Genomic DNA, 13,718 nt, shown 5'->3' with positions numbered 1-13,718 from the left:
TTTCCGCGCATCCTGTGATGTTCACAGCCTCGCCGGTTGCCAACATCCTCGAACAATGCGATCTCCGGCGTCGATTGACTTACCTCGCCCGGCCGATCAAGTGAACAGCCGCCCAGGAATTCACCTGCCATCCATTTTCCAGTGTCGGATCTTCCTGTTTGGCAGTATCTGTACTGGCCGTGATGAAGAATTGATCGGCAAGGGTCCCGTGACTTTGTCTCATCTCTAAATCCAAGCCTTGCTGAACCCCAACAACCAACCAAACATTTCATCTCCAACGTTGATGGTATTTTATGCTCAAAAGTTGGGTTGTGTTTTTACTTTGATTAATATATGTTGCACAGATATTCGTCCTGAACACCTTCGCCCGCTCGCGTTTGCTCCGGGAGTCTGGCAGGCATGACATGCGGCTAAAGGCAAGCAATCAATTGCACGCCGCGAAATCAACAAGCAAGCGGCCCCTGAACAAAGCAAAACGGGTCTCAAAACAGCTGTTACCTGTTTTTTCTGTTTCTGCTTGTCTATATGCTGTATTATTTTCCGACCTCCGCTCTTTTCCATACTCCGTTGCATGACTTTTGCTCATGTCGACCATCACCAGTTCCACAAAAAAATGTATACAGCGGAGAGCCTTCCGAGTATCATGTAAAATTTTGATCTTTCGATTTTGTCTCTTTTCTCATGATTTTCTTTTTCACTACGCCTTCCTTTTTCTTTTTTTTTTTCAGACTGCGGTACTATTCAGGCCATTTCGTTCGTTGCGCTGCTCTTTTTTTCTGTTCAGCCTCTCTGGTCGATTATCTTCGGCCAAGCGTCCAAGTGGCTAACATCGCGGGAGATCCACTGATCTACATTCCTTGACAACCCTCACCAGGACCTCCCGACGTACACATTGGCATAATTTGTATTTATAAATCGAATGCTCATTCAAACTCTTCAGTTTTTTTCTCTCTATCTTCATCCTCTCTCGCTTTCTTTAAGTATCATATCGATAATTTTGAAATTGCCATTTTTGTTATCGTTTTTTTTTTGGTGTTTATATCCGACTTACAGCACTTGCACCATATTTGCCTTACACCAACTCAACAAGACTCGCTTGCACAACCATGAAGTCTCTCTCCGTTGCAACCATCTCTTGGCTTCTGGCAACACAGGTGGCGGCCGCTCCCGCATATGTCAAGGACAGGGACGTCGTTCTGAGCCCATCACCCAGCTCTTGGCCCAATGCGACGGTGCCCAGCTTATCAGGCACAGGATCGATTCCCAGCAGCACTGCCGTTCCCGTTGGTGGTGGTTCCGGCGGTGGCTTTACGTCTTCCTTGTACTTTTCAAATGGGTGTGTTTACTTTTCAGTTTGAGTTTCTCCCCTTCTTACAGTTTCCGTAGCATCTGCTAACAATACTTCAGCGGCGAGATCCAGCCAAACCAGCTTCCGGTCAACAAGATCTCCCATGTCTTATATGCCTTTGCCAGTATTGCCTCCGATGGCACAGTGTAAGTGCATTCTACGGAATATGAATTCTCTTCTTTTCTTTTCTTTTCTCCTTTTTTTAAAAAAAGAGGCGTCAAGACCAGTCTCTCTAACAACTACACAGGTCCTCCGGCAGTGAAGCCACAGATGTTGGCTCGACGTGGTCGTCAGACTCGGCCAACGGAGCAGGCAGTGCTGCTGCAGGTGGTTACGTCCAGCAGATCAACACTCTGAAGAAGGCGAACCGCCATCTCAAGGTGCTGCTGTCCATCGGCGGCTACGGCCAGGGCGACGTGTTTTCGGCCGCCGCATCGACGGCTGCCACCCGTAAGCAGTTTGCCAATACGACGGTGCAGCTTGTGACCGATTGGGGATTTGACGGGGCCGACATCGACTGGGAATATATTGCGACTCCAGAAGACAAGGCGAATGCCGTCCTCCTGCTCAAAGCCACCCGCGACGCGTTTGACGCCTATGCAGCGACATATGCCCCGGGCTACCACTTCCTCCTCTCGTTTGCCAGCCCCGCCGGCCCCGACCACTACCAGGCCATGGACATTGCGGGCATGAACACGTACCTGGATTCGTGGAATCTCATGGCCTACGACTACGCCGGCAGCTGGGGCACCACCGCGAGCCACCAGGCGAACGTCTATGCCAACCCCAGCGTGGCCCACTCCACGGTCGTCAACACCGACACCGCCTTGTCATACTACCGCAGCCACGGCGTCGCCGCGCACAAGATAAACCTGGGCCTGCCGCTGTACGGGCGCTCATTTGATGCCACCGGCGGCCTCGGTGACTCGTACTCGGGTGTCGGCAGCGGCAACTTGGGACAGGGTGTGTGGTCCTACAAGAGCCTGCCGCGGCCGGGGGCGGACGAAAAGTTTGACGAGACGGCCGTGGGAGCGTACAGCTATGACGAGTCCACGCAAGAGCTCATTAGCTACGACAGCCCGGAGTCGGCCTACCACAAGGCGCAGTACATTCAGAAGAACGGACTCGGCGGGGTCTTTTTCTGGGAAGCCAGCGGCGACGCCGACAACGAACGCAGCCTGGTCGGCCTGTTTGCCAAGCAGTTTGCCCAGCCTGCCGGGGGCCAAAACCTCCTCAGTTTCCCGACGAGCAGGTACACAAACATCCGGCAAGGGACCGCCGTGTTGTAAGAAAACGTCCCCCTATGTTCTTGTCCCACAAGTTTTCTTTTGTTCCTTCGATTTCAAGTTGAAATTTCAAACAACCCTCCTTCTGTTACGCATATTTTGTCCAGGCTTCGATGAGACTGCCTCATGAATTTTAGATCGACGCTTCACGTTCAGTCCTAGGTACCATTATGACTTGCGGATGTTTTCTTTTTCTCTATATATTTCCCTTTACTTTCTCTCCGATTTAGTTTCTCGTTTCGATTCCCCGTTTATTGGATATTTCACAGGCCGTTGTCTTTATTCCCAAGTCCTTTTTTTCGGCGGTTACGAGCCACGCCTTTGCTTTGGCAACATATCTACCTATCCTTATGTATAAAGTATAATTTGTCCCTATGGGTCCCAATAAAAACCAAAAGAGAATTTACGCATATGTAAAACCATGTGGCTACAGCGAGATTACTTCAACTACTAATTAGACGAAGCCCAAGTAAGTATGAGACTTCAGTACCAAGACCAGGTTGCATAAGAAATGATTGAGGCACTGTACGTCGAACACAGCACGGCCAAGACTTAGACAATACTGTGCGACAACATGACAACAAATGTTGACACTGTATTCGCACTGTATTGACCTCCCGCCGATTTGCACGTGATTAGATTAAGTAATACGGACACGCCCGCAAGGTTCACTTCCCCACGCTCCACCAACCGTCTGTCGCCAATCTACGACATCTCCTGTGAAAACCGTCACCACATCTCCCTTCCTGGCTCGCCGGCATCGCGACAACACCCGCGCACTTCCCCGGCCTCCTCTATCAGTATTCGTTCGGTCGTTTTTGGTGCATTTTTGGACGTTCTTTTTGGTTATATTTTCTCTATTTTCTCCGCTTGTATTACTACCGGGCCTCCATTTTGCGCATTGCGACATTGCGCCGTGTACTATTGTAATTGCGATCCAAATCCATCGGTGGCGAGACGAGGAAGCAGCCGCATCCCAGTCGCTCAGTTCTGGTCGATTCCCTTCGTCAGCAATACGGCCACCGGCGAAGCCCGCCTCGACCACGCGCCCGCTGCCCGTACAGCATCCGACACCATGGCCGACCGCGACAAGCAAAACAAGTACAAGCAGGAGATTCAACAGGTCAGTAACCGTCCCGGTTCTTTGCGTCCTTTATGCATCTCCATGTTCTTTTCCGTGTCGTGTCCTGCATCTCCTGTCTCCGGCACACTGCAAAGTGTAGCAACTTCGACGCGACTTGGACGGTGGAGGCTTCCACTCTACGATGACAAAGATCGGTATCGTTCTGTGTAACATTCGTCGGGCGCTGATAAGTGTCGGTATCTGGCCACGTTTTTTTTGAGGAGGGGTATTTGTTTGTTTATTAGTTTTTCCTTCGCTTTTGTCCTCAATTTGGGGCGTGCTCTTACGCTCTCCCACGCGTGCTCAATTCTCGATGCCGTTTCGTCCACGCCGTAAAACGGCGTTTCGACTTTCGACCTTTGACTTTTCGGACCCGTTTGCCTTTTTCTTCGCTTCACACTCTGTGCGGAACCACCAGCCTTCTTCCAAGTTGATTTCTGCTATTGCATACAATGATGAAGCCAAAAGACGAGCATTTGCCCATCATTCTCCTGCCACCTGTGCTCCCAGAGCCATACCAGGGCAATGGCTCCGGCTCCATGGCCGTGGACACTCCGCACTTGACGCCTGTCTTGCCCATATCATATGCGGTCGCGTCTGCAACCGCATCGACGATTGTACGTTTGGGCAAGGCACCGACGGCTGCGATGACAGAGGCTGCGACCGCAACCTCGACGACAACAGCTCCAGTGCAGGCTCCTCGCTGCGGCGGCCGGATGCGTGTGGGCAAAAAGGATGCCCCTTCCATTGCGACGCCTCCAACTGGCGTGTTCTACCCGCCCGGCGTTTGTGTCAAGGCTGCCAAGGCGGACGCGATGATCCAGAACAGCACCACCATCAAACGCCGCAAGTCGCGAGCAAAACCCAAGGACAGTCTAGCTCCGGCCAAGTGTACGGCAATTGCGGTTGAAACAGAGGCGGAAGTGAAGGTGGAGGAGAGACGGGAGAGGGAAGATGCCAAACTGCGGGCGAAGCCTGCGAGAAGACCAATGGCCAAGCAAAAGGAAATGGCCGCAGTCCAGAAAGCGAAGAGTGCCAAGAAGGAAGAGCCCGTGCAGTATACGAGACACAACCAACAGACCCCTACGGAGACACCTACGGGGGCGTACATGCAGACCACGGAGATGCACTATACTGCCCCAATGCCCAATCTTGCCAGAATCCGGAATGACTTACGCGAAAGCATTATACAGATGATGTACGTCAGTGGCGAGACTGGCGAACCATCTCTAGAGACACTCTCTATTATCGAAGAAATTGTCCGGCAGCAGGTGATTGAACTGGTATGCTCCTCCACTGTCGCAACGCCGACTGTCGCGCCATTGCATATTATTATATTATTGTCTAACCCTTTTGTCTTCTTTTATAGCTACGAAGTTGCACGGAGCTAGCTGCACGGCGTGGATCGCGGAGTATCACCATTAATGATCTCATCTTCCAGATCCGGCACGACGCGCCCAAGGTGTCACGCCTCCGCACCTTCTTATCGTGGAAGGACGTGCGCAAGAACGTCAAGGACTCGGACGACAAGGGCGCCGATGTGGACATTGGCGGTGGCGATGATGTGGCCGGTGCGCCCATAGCCGGTGCGCCCGTTGAAGATGCGGCCAAGAAGAACAAGAAGAACAAGCAGGTCCTGCCGTGGGAACCTGTCTCCTATTTCAACCAAGAGGTGCCCGAGCGCGACGAGGAGGAAGACGAGGAGGAGGAGGAGATGAACTACATTACACTGCAGCGCCTGCGCAAGGCAGACGAGCGCACCAAGGCGATGACCCGGGAGGAGTACGTGACGTGGTCCGAATATCGACAGGCGTCGTTCACGTACCGCAAGAGCAAGCGCTTCCGCGAGTGGGCCGGCTTCGGCGTCGTTACCGACAGCAAGCCGTCCGACGACATTGTCGACATCCTGGGCTTTTTGACATTCGAAATGGTCCAGACGCTCACCGAAGAGGCGCTGCGCATTAAGGACCACGAGGACCAGTGGAAGGAGCGCACAGGCGACGAGGCGCGCGGCTCCAAGAAGCGCAAGCTGGCCCAGGGCCTGTTCAATCTGCCCGGCGAAGGGCGCACGCCCGTCGAGGTGAAGCACATCCAAGAAGCCTTCCGGCGACTCCAGGTGCGCCAGAAAAAGTACCGCGCCATGCTCAACGGCACGCGGCTGTCGTCGCGCCCAAGTCTCAAGCTGGTAAGAATTGCCTCCTCTCCCCATTCTTTTGGCCAGTTCAGATACCGTTGCATGACATGCCATACTAATCTTGTGTTGCATAGTTTTGATTTGTTTTGGCACACCGGTTTGTCAACTTATTTTTGCACTCTGTCTATTATCCGTCTCTTCCGTTTTGTGACTCTGGCTTTGAGCTGTCGGAATGGCTATTGCCCAGCAGGCGTAAGAGGATTTGTGCGGCTATTTTGCGTCTTGTGTTTTGTGCTGGTTTTGGTCCTGCCCTTGGCAGTCTGCTTTGCGTTTGGCGTTTGTACTGGTCCTTGGCGAACGAGAGCGTTCTTCTTGATTTGTTTTGTTACTCTTGGTTATTTCAACAGGTATTCTTTCCTAATGCCTTGCGCTTTTGATACGAATGTAATGTAATGCGCCCCTTCTCTGCCCAGTATTTGGTAACTGGTCCCAGGATGCCGTTCCTACTGCTCGTACAACTCCGCCCAAGCCGTGTCAAAATATGCGCCCTGCGATCCCCAGACAACAACATAATGGCTGGCCAGCAGCCCCCACTCCTCGACCTCATCCAGTCCCTCGAGCCGGTTGACGCGCTCCTGCTCCTCGGCGGCCACCCACGCGCTCCAGATCTGATCAATCGTCCGGTGCTTGGTCCGCGCGAGGCCTGCTTCTTGCACCAGTCGCGCCTCTTGCGCGGCGCCGTCGGGGTATGCCGCCAACGTCGGCATCTGGATCCCACGGCCCGCCAGGTTGGCCACCATGGTGCGACCGAACGCGTCAAAGGGCCGTATGGGCTCGTAGATGACCACGCCGAGGCCGGCCAGCGACGCAGGCTGGGGGTGGATGCGGTCGGCGAACCAGCGCAGCACCGCGGCCGCCTCAGGCGGCTGCAAGTAGCACAAGCAGCATTCGGACACAAGTAGGGTCGGCACGTCCGTCCGGAAGCCAGCCAGGACAACGTCTGATCTCCCCTTCTCGCTGTTGGTGGTGTTGGTGCTGAAACTGCTGCCGCTGCCCGCTGCCAATTCTCGCAGGTCCAGACCGTGGGCCCAGAGCTCGTTCCCCTGTCCCAGGCCGGCGCGCCAGCTGCGGTGGATCCCTATGGCTCCAGCCAGCGGGGAATGCTCCGTTACTGGGCCCTCTAGTAAAGACCGGATCGCGGGCACAGACTGGACGATGTTGCGCTTGCGTGCGCAGACTGTCGGGAAGTCGATCTCGTGGTAGATGACGTTTTGGAAGGCGGCGTGGCCGTCCGGCAGCTTCTGTGCCAGCAGCCGCAGGCTTCGCGTGTCGGTGCCGGCACCGAGAGAGACGATTTGGCGGACGTGCAGCGGCGATGGTGTCTGTACTGCTTGTGGTGACGGCTCTGGCGTTGTCTCTCTGGACGGCGCGCCGGACAGGAACGCCCGAATAATCTTGTCCAGGCCCTGAGTCCGCGTGTACGTGCCTACCAGGTACGGTTAGCGAATACCAGCGTATATATTGAAGAGAACGATACCCTATCTCGCCTGCATCCTCACCTCGGTTGATAATGGGCAGCCGTCGAGGAGCTGGTCCGCCGCCGTCACCTGCAAAGTACTGGGCGAACGGGTCTTGCAGCAGGCCAAGGTCAACGGCACTCATACGCGACAGCGCCGCGTCGGTGTCTGTGCTCTGGATGATGCCGCTGTGGTCCATTTTACCAGGCATGCCGCCGCCGTGCTGTGATGGTGGTGCGAAACGCGCTGGCCCAGACCCTGTCGGTCCCCCGAGAGAGCTGCCTCCGCGTCCGACTCCTCGGCGACCGCCGCGGCCCGACCGTGGCGGTCCATTGCCCAGCCGGCCAAGAAGGTTCGGTATAGACGGCGCCGCCATAGGCTGTGGAGGTGTCACGCTCGGTGTAGGGTGTGGTGTCGGATTTGACGCCGAGTCCAGTGCCGGAGTCGGAGTTGGCGTTGAAACGGCCCGGGAACCCGGCGGTGGGGGCCCGGTCTTTGGCGGTGAGACCATTGTTCTCTATTTTTGTCGTCGGCTAATTACGCAAGCGGTGTCCCAGTCAGAGCTCGGCGCATGATTCCAATGCTGCTCCACCCCGTCTTTGGCCCGGCTGCGAGAAGACCGTGTGGACCGTGTGGACGATGATTGCACAAGCCTTGAGATCTGGGTTGTGCACCCTAGGAAGGGACTGGTGCAGCTTCCTTCCCCCAAGCTTCTGGCGTCTAGCGTGTGAGTGGGTCCTTTAGCGGCCGAAACGATTGGCTCACAGCGTCTGCCAGGCCCTGCAACGAGCTCGCAAAGCAAGCTTCAAACTGCGCAAAGCTACCATGGCGGTGCCAGCGTGACCGTTTGCTCTCGGCATCTGAACAATTTGCTCCGCATGTTTATGCGAGAAAGCGGTGCACATTCGAAGATACTCGTATTCGGTGGAGCGACGAATCATCGGCAAATGGTATTGTGCTTCTCTCCAGCTCTTGCCTTTCTCGCCGTTGTTCCGTCGCACCTGCCTCCAGCTCGTAAAGGTATGGTGAAGGGGCCATGACGTATGGCGTCGCGGGTTTCACAACGGCGGCAGGCGCCACCGGGCGATCGCTGAGCTCCAAAGAAAGATCGAAGAAAGGCATTCAACGCTGCACGCAACACCCACAAATTGTCTGTTTCGTGTCGCTTGTGGTGCCTTACCGTCCCTTTGCGTCATCCGACAATATGCTCAACCAACCATGTCGTCGTATTCCTCTAGTTTCTTACGCAAGGTGTTACGCCGTGTCCCGTTTTCTTACCCCATGTGAATCCTCCTGTTTGGATGGCGTGGACGTGTGGCAGGAGCGACCCAGGCGCCAGGCTGCTAGGTCCTCCTGAGCCTTCATTTTGTGGGCTGGAAGGACCTCTGCGGCCTGCAAGCCTGTTTGGGTACCTGCCTTCCTCCCCATGGCATAGTGTGATCCTGCTGCGCTTGGCGCGACTAGGCCCAAAATGTGGCTGCCTACGGGCATTCGACGCCGCCCCTCACCAAATGTGACAAAGTTGACGCTTGCTGTCCGGTCGCTGCTTCTTTGTCGAAGCGGGTTGCCCGGCCCTTTTTGCCTTCACATTGAACAAAAGGAAGGCGCAGCCCACTTTGCTTTTCGTGCCTCTCTTTCCTCGTTCCTTCCTCTCTTCTCTCCTCTTTCTACCTCGTTTCTGCATCTGTCTTCATCGACATTTCGCGAGACCTTTTCTTTTTTTGGAACTCCATAACGCCACGTCTTTTCCACCTCAGTCCGCATTCCACGGCCGCCGCTATGTCACACCTTCAGTATGCCGCTGTGGGCCTCGCCGTCCTCAAGCGGAGCATGGGCAACAACCCTGATGAGCCCGACCAAAACACGCCGGAAGCTCCCAACTACAAACTGCCGCCGCTGACTTGGGGCCTCGTTTTCCTCATCACGCTCCTATTTGTGCCAGCCTTTCTTTTTGTACGTGAGACAAGTGATGGAAACATGAAAATCATGCATTTTGCACCGGAATCTCCAGCGGATAAATGTGTGTGGGCCTCGCAGTGCTGACCCGCTTTAGACGTCCTATTCGCTCAAGTCCGTCTACACGACGCTGGCCATCGTGGAGAACCCGACGCCGGCGGCGTACGAGGCTGTTGCTGGTGATGAGAACGATGCTGCTCCGGCCGCTGCCCCGAGCGCCGATGAAGGTGCTGCCGACGAGGAGGCCGCTGCTCAGGCTAGCCCCCCAGCAAGCCTGTCACGGCCAGCATCCGCCGCACGTACAAGCTGCTCCGTGCTGCCAACGGCTGGCGTGGCAACTACCGCGGCTTCTGGCTGGCGGTCCTTATCTTCATCCTCGCCGCCGTGGGCACGTTCGCTGTCGCGGCCATTCCCTTCGTGCCGAGCTTCGTTGCCGCTCTGATTGTGGCCCTCGGCCTTGTCCAGCTGCAGACTGCTTGGGTGCACACCGTCATTCGCGCCACGCCGTCCTCCACCCCCGTGTGGCGCAACCTGCCGCCTTTCCGCCGCACCTTTGAGGCCACCTCCATCCCCACGTTCCTCCAGTGGGCCGCCGGCGTCGTTACCACCCTCGTCAGCGTGCTGCTGACCAAGGCCCTGGACCTCCCTCAGCACCACTCCGGCCCGTCGTACGAGGTGCCGGCCTACTCGCACGACTTGATCTGGAAGGCGATTGTTCTCTTCGTGGTGGCCCTTGTGCTCGTCTTTGCCCTCTCCATTCCCGCCAACGTCATCCTCGTCCGCGTCCAGGCCAGCCTTCTGCCCCCTGACGAGGAAACCGTCGTGCCGTTTGACCGCTCCTTCAACGGCACGGTCGAGCCCGCCGTCGTCGGCGGCCGCTCGTACGTCACGATCCGCGACGCCTTCCGCACGTTCTCGCGCGCCTCGTGGAAGCGCGTGTACTTGCTGTACATCAAGTTGCAGGTGCTCTCGATTATCGTCAACGTCGTGTACCTGGCGATTGTTGTTCCTCTTGTTGTCCTCACCAGCAGCAAGGTCGAGGGCCCTAACTAAGCGCAACCAGCGCTGGAACAGGCATCAGTCTCAAGGTGCTCCCGCTGGTCTCTAGACAAAGCGCTGGCCAGTGGGACAACAAAAACTTTGTCGAAATCGCCAGACGCATTGTCTGCGTGCAAAGTCCACAAATATGAGTCGGCCGCAAACAAAGCCACGGCACTTTCTCTCCAACCGACCTTTTTGGATAAGCAGGGCGTCGCCGAAAGTGTCCCATTTTTTACGAATACAGATATGACGCATGCATACCCATGTGGATGCAGACCTGTCAAGCAGGAAATTTCAACTCAATGATTTTGTTTTCCTTTGTTGAATTGTTTCCTTTGGTTTTTGGTATAGTTTCTGCGTGGATTCATACTCTTTTTTTTTATTTCTTTTTCTTTTTCTCTTTTTTTTTGGCCTTTTTTGCGACATTTTCCTCCCCCCTGTGCCTCCATTCATCTGAAAACCAACATTTTGGGAAACCTTTCGAAAACGACAATGATAATTAGCCATCACCAGTAATAATTACCGGTATCCCACGTTTATTATATTGTCATCTGAGATGTATCATGCCGGGTTTCCGATGTCTTTCCCAACCGTCTCTTGCTCGTATTGTCCCCTTCCCTATATCCGACACCGAGTATGAATTATCCGACGTTGCCTTGTTGTCACTGGTACCGGGCAGATATAACAACCGCTCGTTTACGTGTCAATGCTGCGAATTTGATGCAAGCCAATGTAGATTGACCGGTTTGTACAGCTTGTTGATACATTCACATGCATGCGCCAGGTTTGTTTCCCACGATGTGCTCTCCCGAGCCGGGATTCTGGATAAATCCAAAACGATCGTCGCCTCGCCCGTCTCCTGGGACGCTTTCTTCTGTTTCGCTCCCTGTCGCTCCCAAACGATCAGCACCGGGCCAGATCGTCACTTGGGTGCAGCGCCGTCTTCCTTGCTCATCACAACGTATTTGTCCACTCGTCATACTTTGGGATCGCCGTCCAGTGTGTTCCACACGCACTGCGAGAACTTTACCCGAGAGCATGCGCATCACCCATGTTTTGCCTGCGCACCTCCATCTACGAAAGTATTGCATTGATTTACAACGCCAAGTGAAAAGCCGATATGCGAATGACATGTCAACGGAATGGGTGAGCATTGCCATGAGAAACGACCGACAGGAGCCTGTCGATCGCTCATCGTGATCGGTGTCATTTGATTGCTTGTTTGTTTTCTAAAGTTTATCTCCCTTTCCCTCTTTATTGTATATTGTACGCCGTAATGAGGAGTCAAAGGCCGGAATAGCAAACAGAGGTCTGCAAAAGGGCGATCTTCCTGGTGGCGCCTCCCTTTCTCGAGCGAGACATTGGTGCACGTAGAAAGAGAAAACGAGAAAAGGCACACAATGAGCGCCAGGTACAAAAACGGAGGACAACTGCTGAACGGCGACCAATTGTCTCTGTCGCACAAAGGTTTGACAAAGGAGAACAAGCCACGGCAGTCAGCCACGGCAAACTCAACCGACATCGACTCCCGAGACAAGACTTTACGTTGACTTCCCCGCCGTCTGGATAGACAGAACTGCAAACTGTAAGGAATGAAGGGGTCTGGCAACGGTCGCGCAGGCCTGACGCGGAGTCATGTACAACATATGCTGCACAGGACATTGCATGACGAGAGGCAGAACAAGACATTTAGAAACAAACGATTTCAGCTTGCAGTATATTTTGATAGACACGCAGAATCGAAGCCCTGGCGTGTCGCAACGGCATGGCATGCTGTAACCGGCAGATCGTTCTTCTGCGGCATGCTGCGATTAAGTTTTCATGTAAACATTGACCAGGAACGCAAAGCTCTGGCAGCACTGGTTTGACCTGTCAACTGGATGTGGCGCCGAGCATAGAATGGAGATTGGATTCTGTGACCCGTGGCTTGTCGGCTAGTGTCTTTGTGATATTTTACTATGCCGTTTCTCCCTACTGCCAACTGCTGTACATCTCCCTGATGTCCCGTAACGCTCTCCCTTTCGCACATGCTGTGGCCCTATCCGCGGTCATGCTGCTGACACGCATTGGCCAGGTCGAACATGGACCACGCGGCAAGATCAGGGAGACAAGCGAACGAGACAGAAGACACCGAGACAGGAAGACACCGAGAAAAAAAAAGAAAACGACAAAACGAGGCAACGACGTAGGGAGGCAAACGGGGCCGCGTCTCGTGGCCATTGAGCCAATATTGTGGCTCTGGCTCACATCTTTTCTCCCTTCCGTCGCTCCAACACCGCAGCTCGCTAATTTTGTCGTCGCTTCACTCGCTTCGCCACGTACAGAGGCCGGCCGCCTTTGATGCGAGGTGCGCTTCCATATGAAAACAGGATTGCTTGTTTGTGCCTTGCATGGCGCCCCAGAGGCGGGTGCTGTGTCGTTCCTGTTGTCCGCCACACGGGATCGATATGACCGTATATTCAGGGATTCCGTGCTTGGAGTTGGCGACAGGCCATCGCTCGCGTGCTAAACGGACCGAGAGTGCGCCATTGCATCGATTGCGCCCGCATGTTCATCGCATCCCGCATCCGTCTGCAAGTATTGTATCTTGTAAATATAGTAGATGCAGACGGGACGAGATAGATGACGGTCCGATAGTGAAGACGCGAAGGGGAAGAATCAAGGAAAGAAGAAGCACAACGGTCCGGACGCGGCAGACGACAGCGTCCGAGCACCCTGGCGCAAACAAAGCATGCCAGATGTGGCTTGACGCACGAGACACGCAGCACCTTTCAATGTTTAGAGCGTTTTTGCCTGCAAGTTTGAGTTGGGACCACATGAACCGCTTCAGTGCCCTGCGTGTTTGCGCTTTCCTTTAGTTGCTCCGTAGCTGTTTGTGCGCTCCTTCCCTTGTGCTCGCAAACCAACGTTCGCTGCTGCCTCTTCTGTCACTGCCGCTCCTTCTGCCCCTGTGTTTGTAACTTTGATGGAAATGCTTGCCCGGGAGAAGCTCATTTCGGCTCGTTGCTAGCGCCAATTCTAGTCAGCCCTCTGATTGGTGTACCTGACAGTTTAATACCCTCCCCTGTTTTATGCGCCACATGATTGGACAGTCAGCCACACGCGTCCCCATTTTACTGTCAACGTGGACCCACTCGACTAGCGTAATAAGGCGGTCTTGACAACAAAACTTTGTCCAAGTCAACAAGCCCCTTGTCAACAAACGTTCCACCGACTCTCCCCCCACTCACAGCCACAACAACTGCACCACGACGCCTGGACGCGGTCAAGCATCCTGTTCCAGATGTCCAAGCCACGGTGGGATGGCGCAGAC

The 13,718-nt window shown here is 54.6% G+C and overlaps 5 protein-coding genes across 5 annotated transcripts; 4 read left to right on the top strand and 1 right to left on the bottom strand.

Annotated features, from left to right (window-relative positions):
* Nucleotides 1–1,106: 1,106 nt before the first annotated feature.
* Nucleotides 1,107–2,637, top strand: SPSK_04244 (chitinase; the record flags this gene model as incomplete). The annotated part of the gene is made up of 3 exons (XM_016731055.1): nt 1,107–1,336; nt 1,408–1,494; nt 1,596–2,637. 3 exons carry the CDS (start codon nt 1,107–1,109, stop codon nt 2,635–2,637), a joined length of 1,359 nt encoding a protein of 452 aa, XP_016585830.1.
* Nucleotides 2,638–3,709: 1,072 nt separating this feature from the next.
* SPSK_04754 (uncharacterized protein) lies at nt 3,710–3,928 on the top strand (the record flags this gene model as incomplete). The annotated part of the gene is made up of 1 exon (XM_016731548.1): nt 3,710–3,928. The coding sequence occupies one exon, from the start codon at nt 3,710–3,712 to the stop codon at nt 3,926–3,928; it is 219 nt and encodes a 72-aa protein (XP_016585829.1).
* Nucleotides 3,929–4,209: 281 nt separating this feature from the next.
* Nucleotides 4,210–6,031, top strand: SPSK_04140 (uncharacterized protein; the record flags this gene model as incomplete). Its single annotated transcript, XM_016730951.1, has 3 exons — nt 4,210–5,040; nt 5,127–5,942; nt 6,026–6,031. The coding sequence occupies 3 exons, from the start codon at nt 4,210–4,212 to the stop codon at nt 6,029–6,031; spliced, it is 1,653 nt and encodes a 550-aa protein (XP_016585828.1).
* A 363-nt stretch (nt 6,032–6,394) lies between these two features.
* Nucleotides 6,395–7,919, bottom strand: SPSK_04246 (leucine carboxy methyltransferase; the record flags this gene model as incomplete). Its single annotated transcript, XM_016731057.1, has 2 exons — nt 6,395–7,377; nt 7,451–7,919. The coding sequence occupies 2 exons, from the start codon at nt 7,917–7,919 to the stop codon at nt 6,395–6,397; spliced, it is 1,452 nt and encodes a 483-aa protein (XP_016585827.1).
* A 1,268-nt stretch (nt 7,920–9,187) lies between these two features.
* SPSK_04348 (uncharacterized protein) lies at nt 9,188–10,417 on the top strand (the record flags this gene model as incomplete). Its single annotated transcript, XM_016731156.1, has 3 exons — nt 9,188–9,361; nt 9,462–9,526; nt 9,652–10,417. The coding sequence occupies 3 exons, from the start codon at nt 9,188–9,190 to the stop codon at nt 10,415–10,417; spliced, it is 1,005 nt and encodes a 334-aa protein (XP_016585826.1).
* Between the last annotated feature and the right edge of the window lie 3,301 nt (nt 10,418–13,718).

This window comes from Sporothrix schenckii (genome assembly GCF_000961545.1).
Source record: "Sporothrix schenckii 1099-18 chromosome Unknown Cont47, whole genome shotgun sequence".
In the NCBI taxonomy this organism is placed as follows: domain Eukaryota; kingdom Fungi; phylum Ascomycota; class Sordariomycetes; order Ophiostomatales; family Ophiostomataceae; genus Sporothrix; species Sporothrix schenckii.
This window is presented reverse-complemented; position numbering and strand designations above follow the sequence as displayed.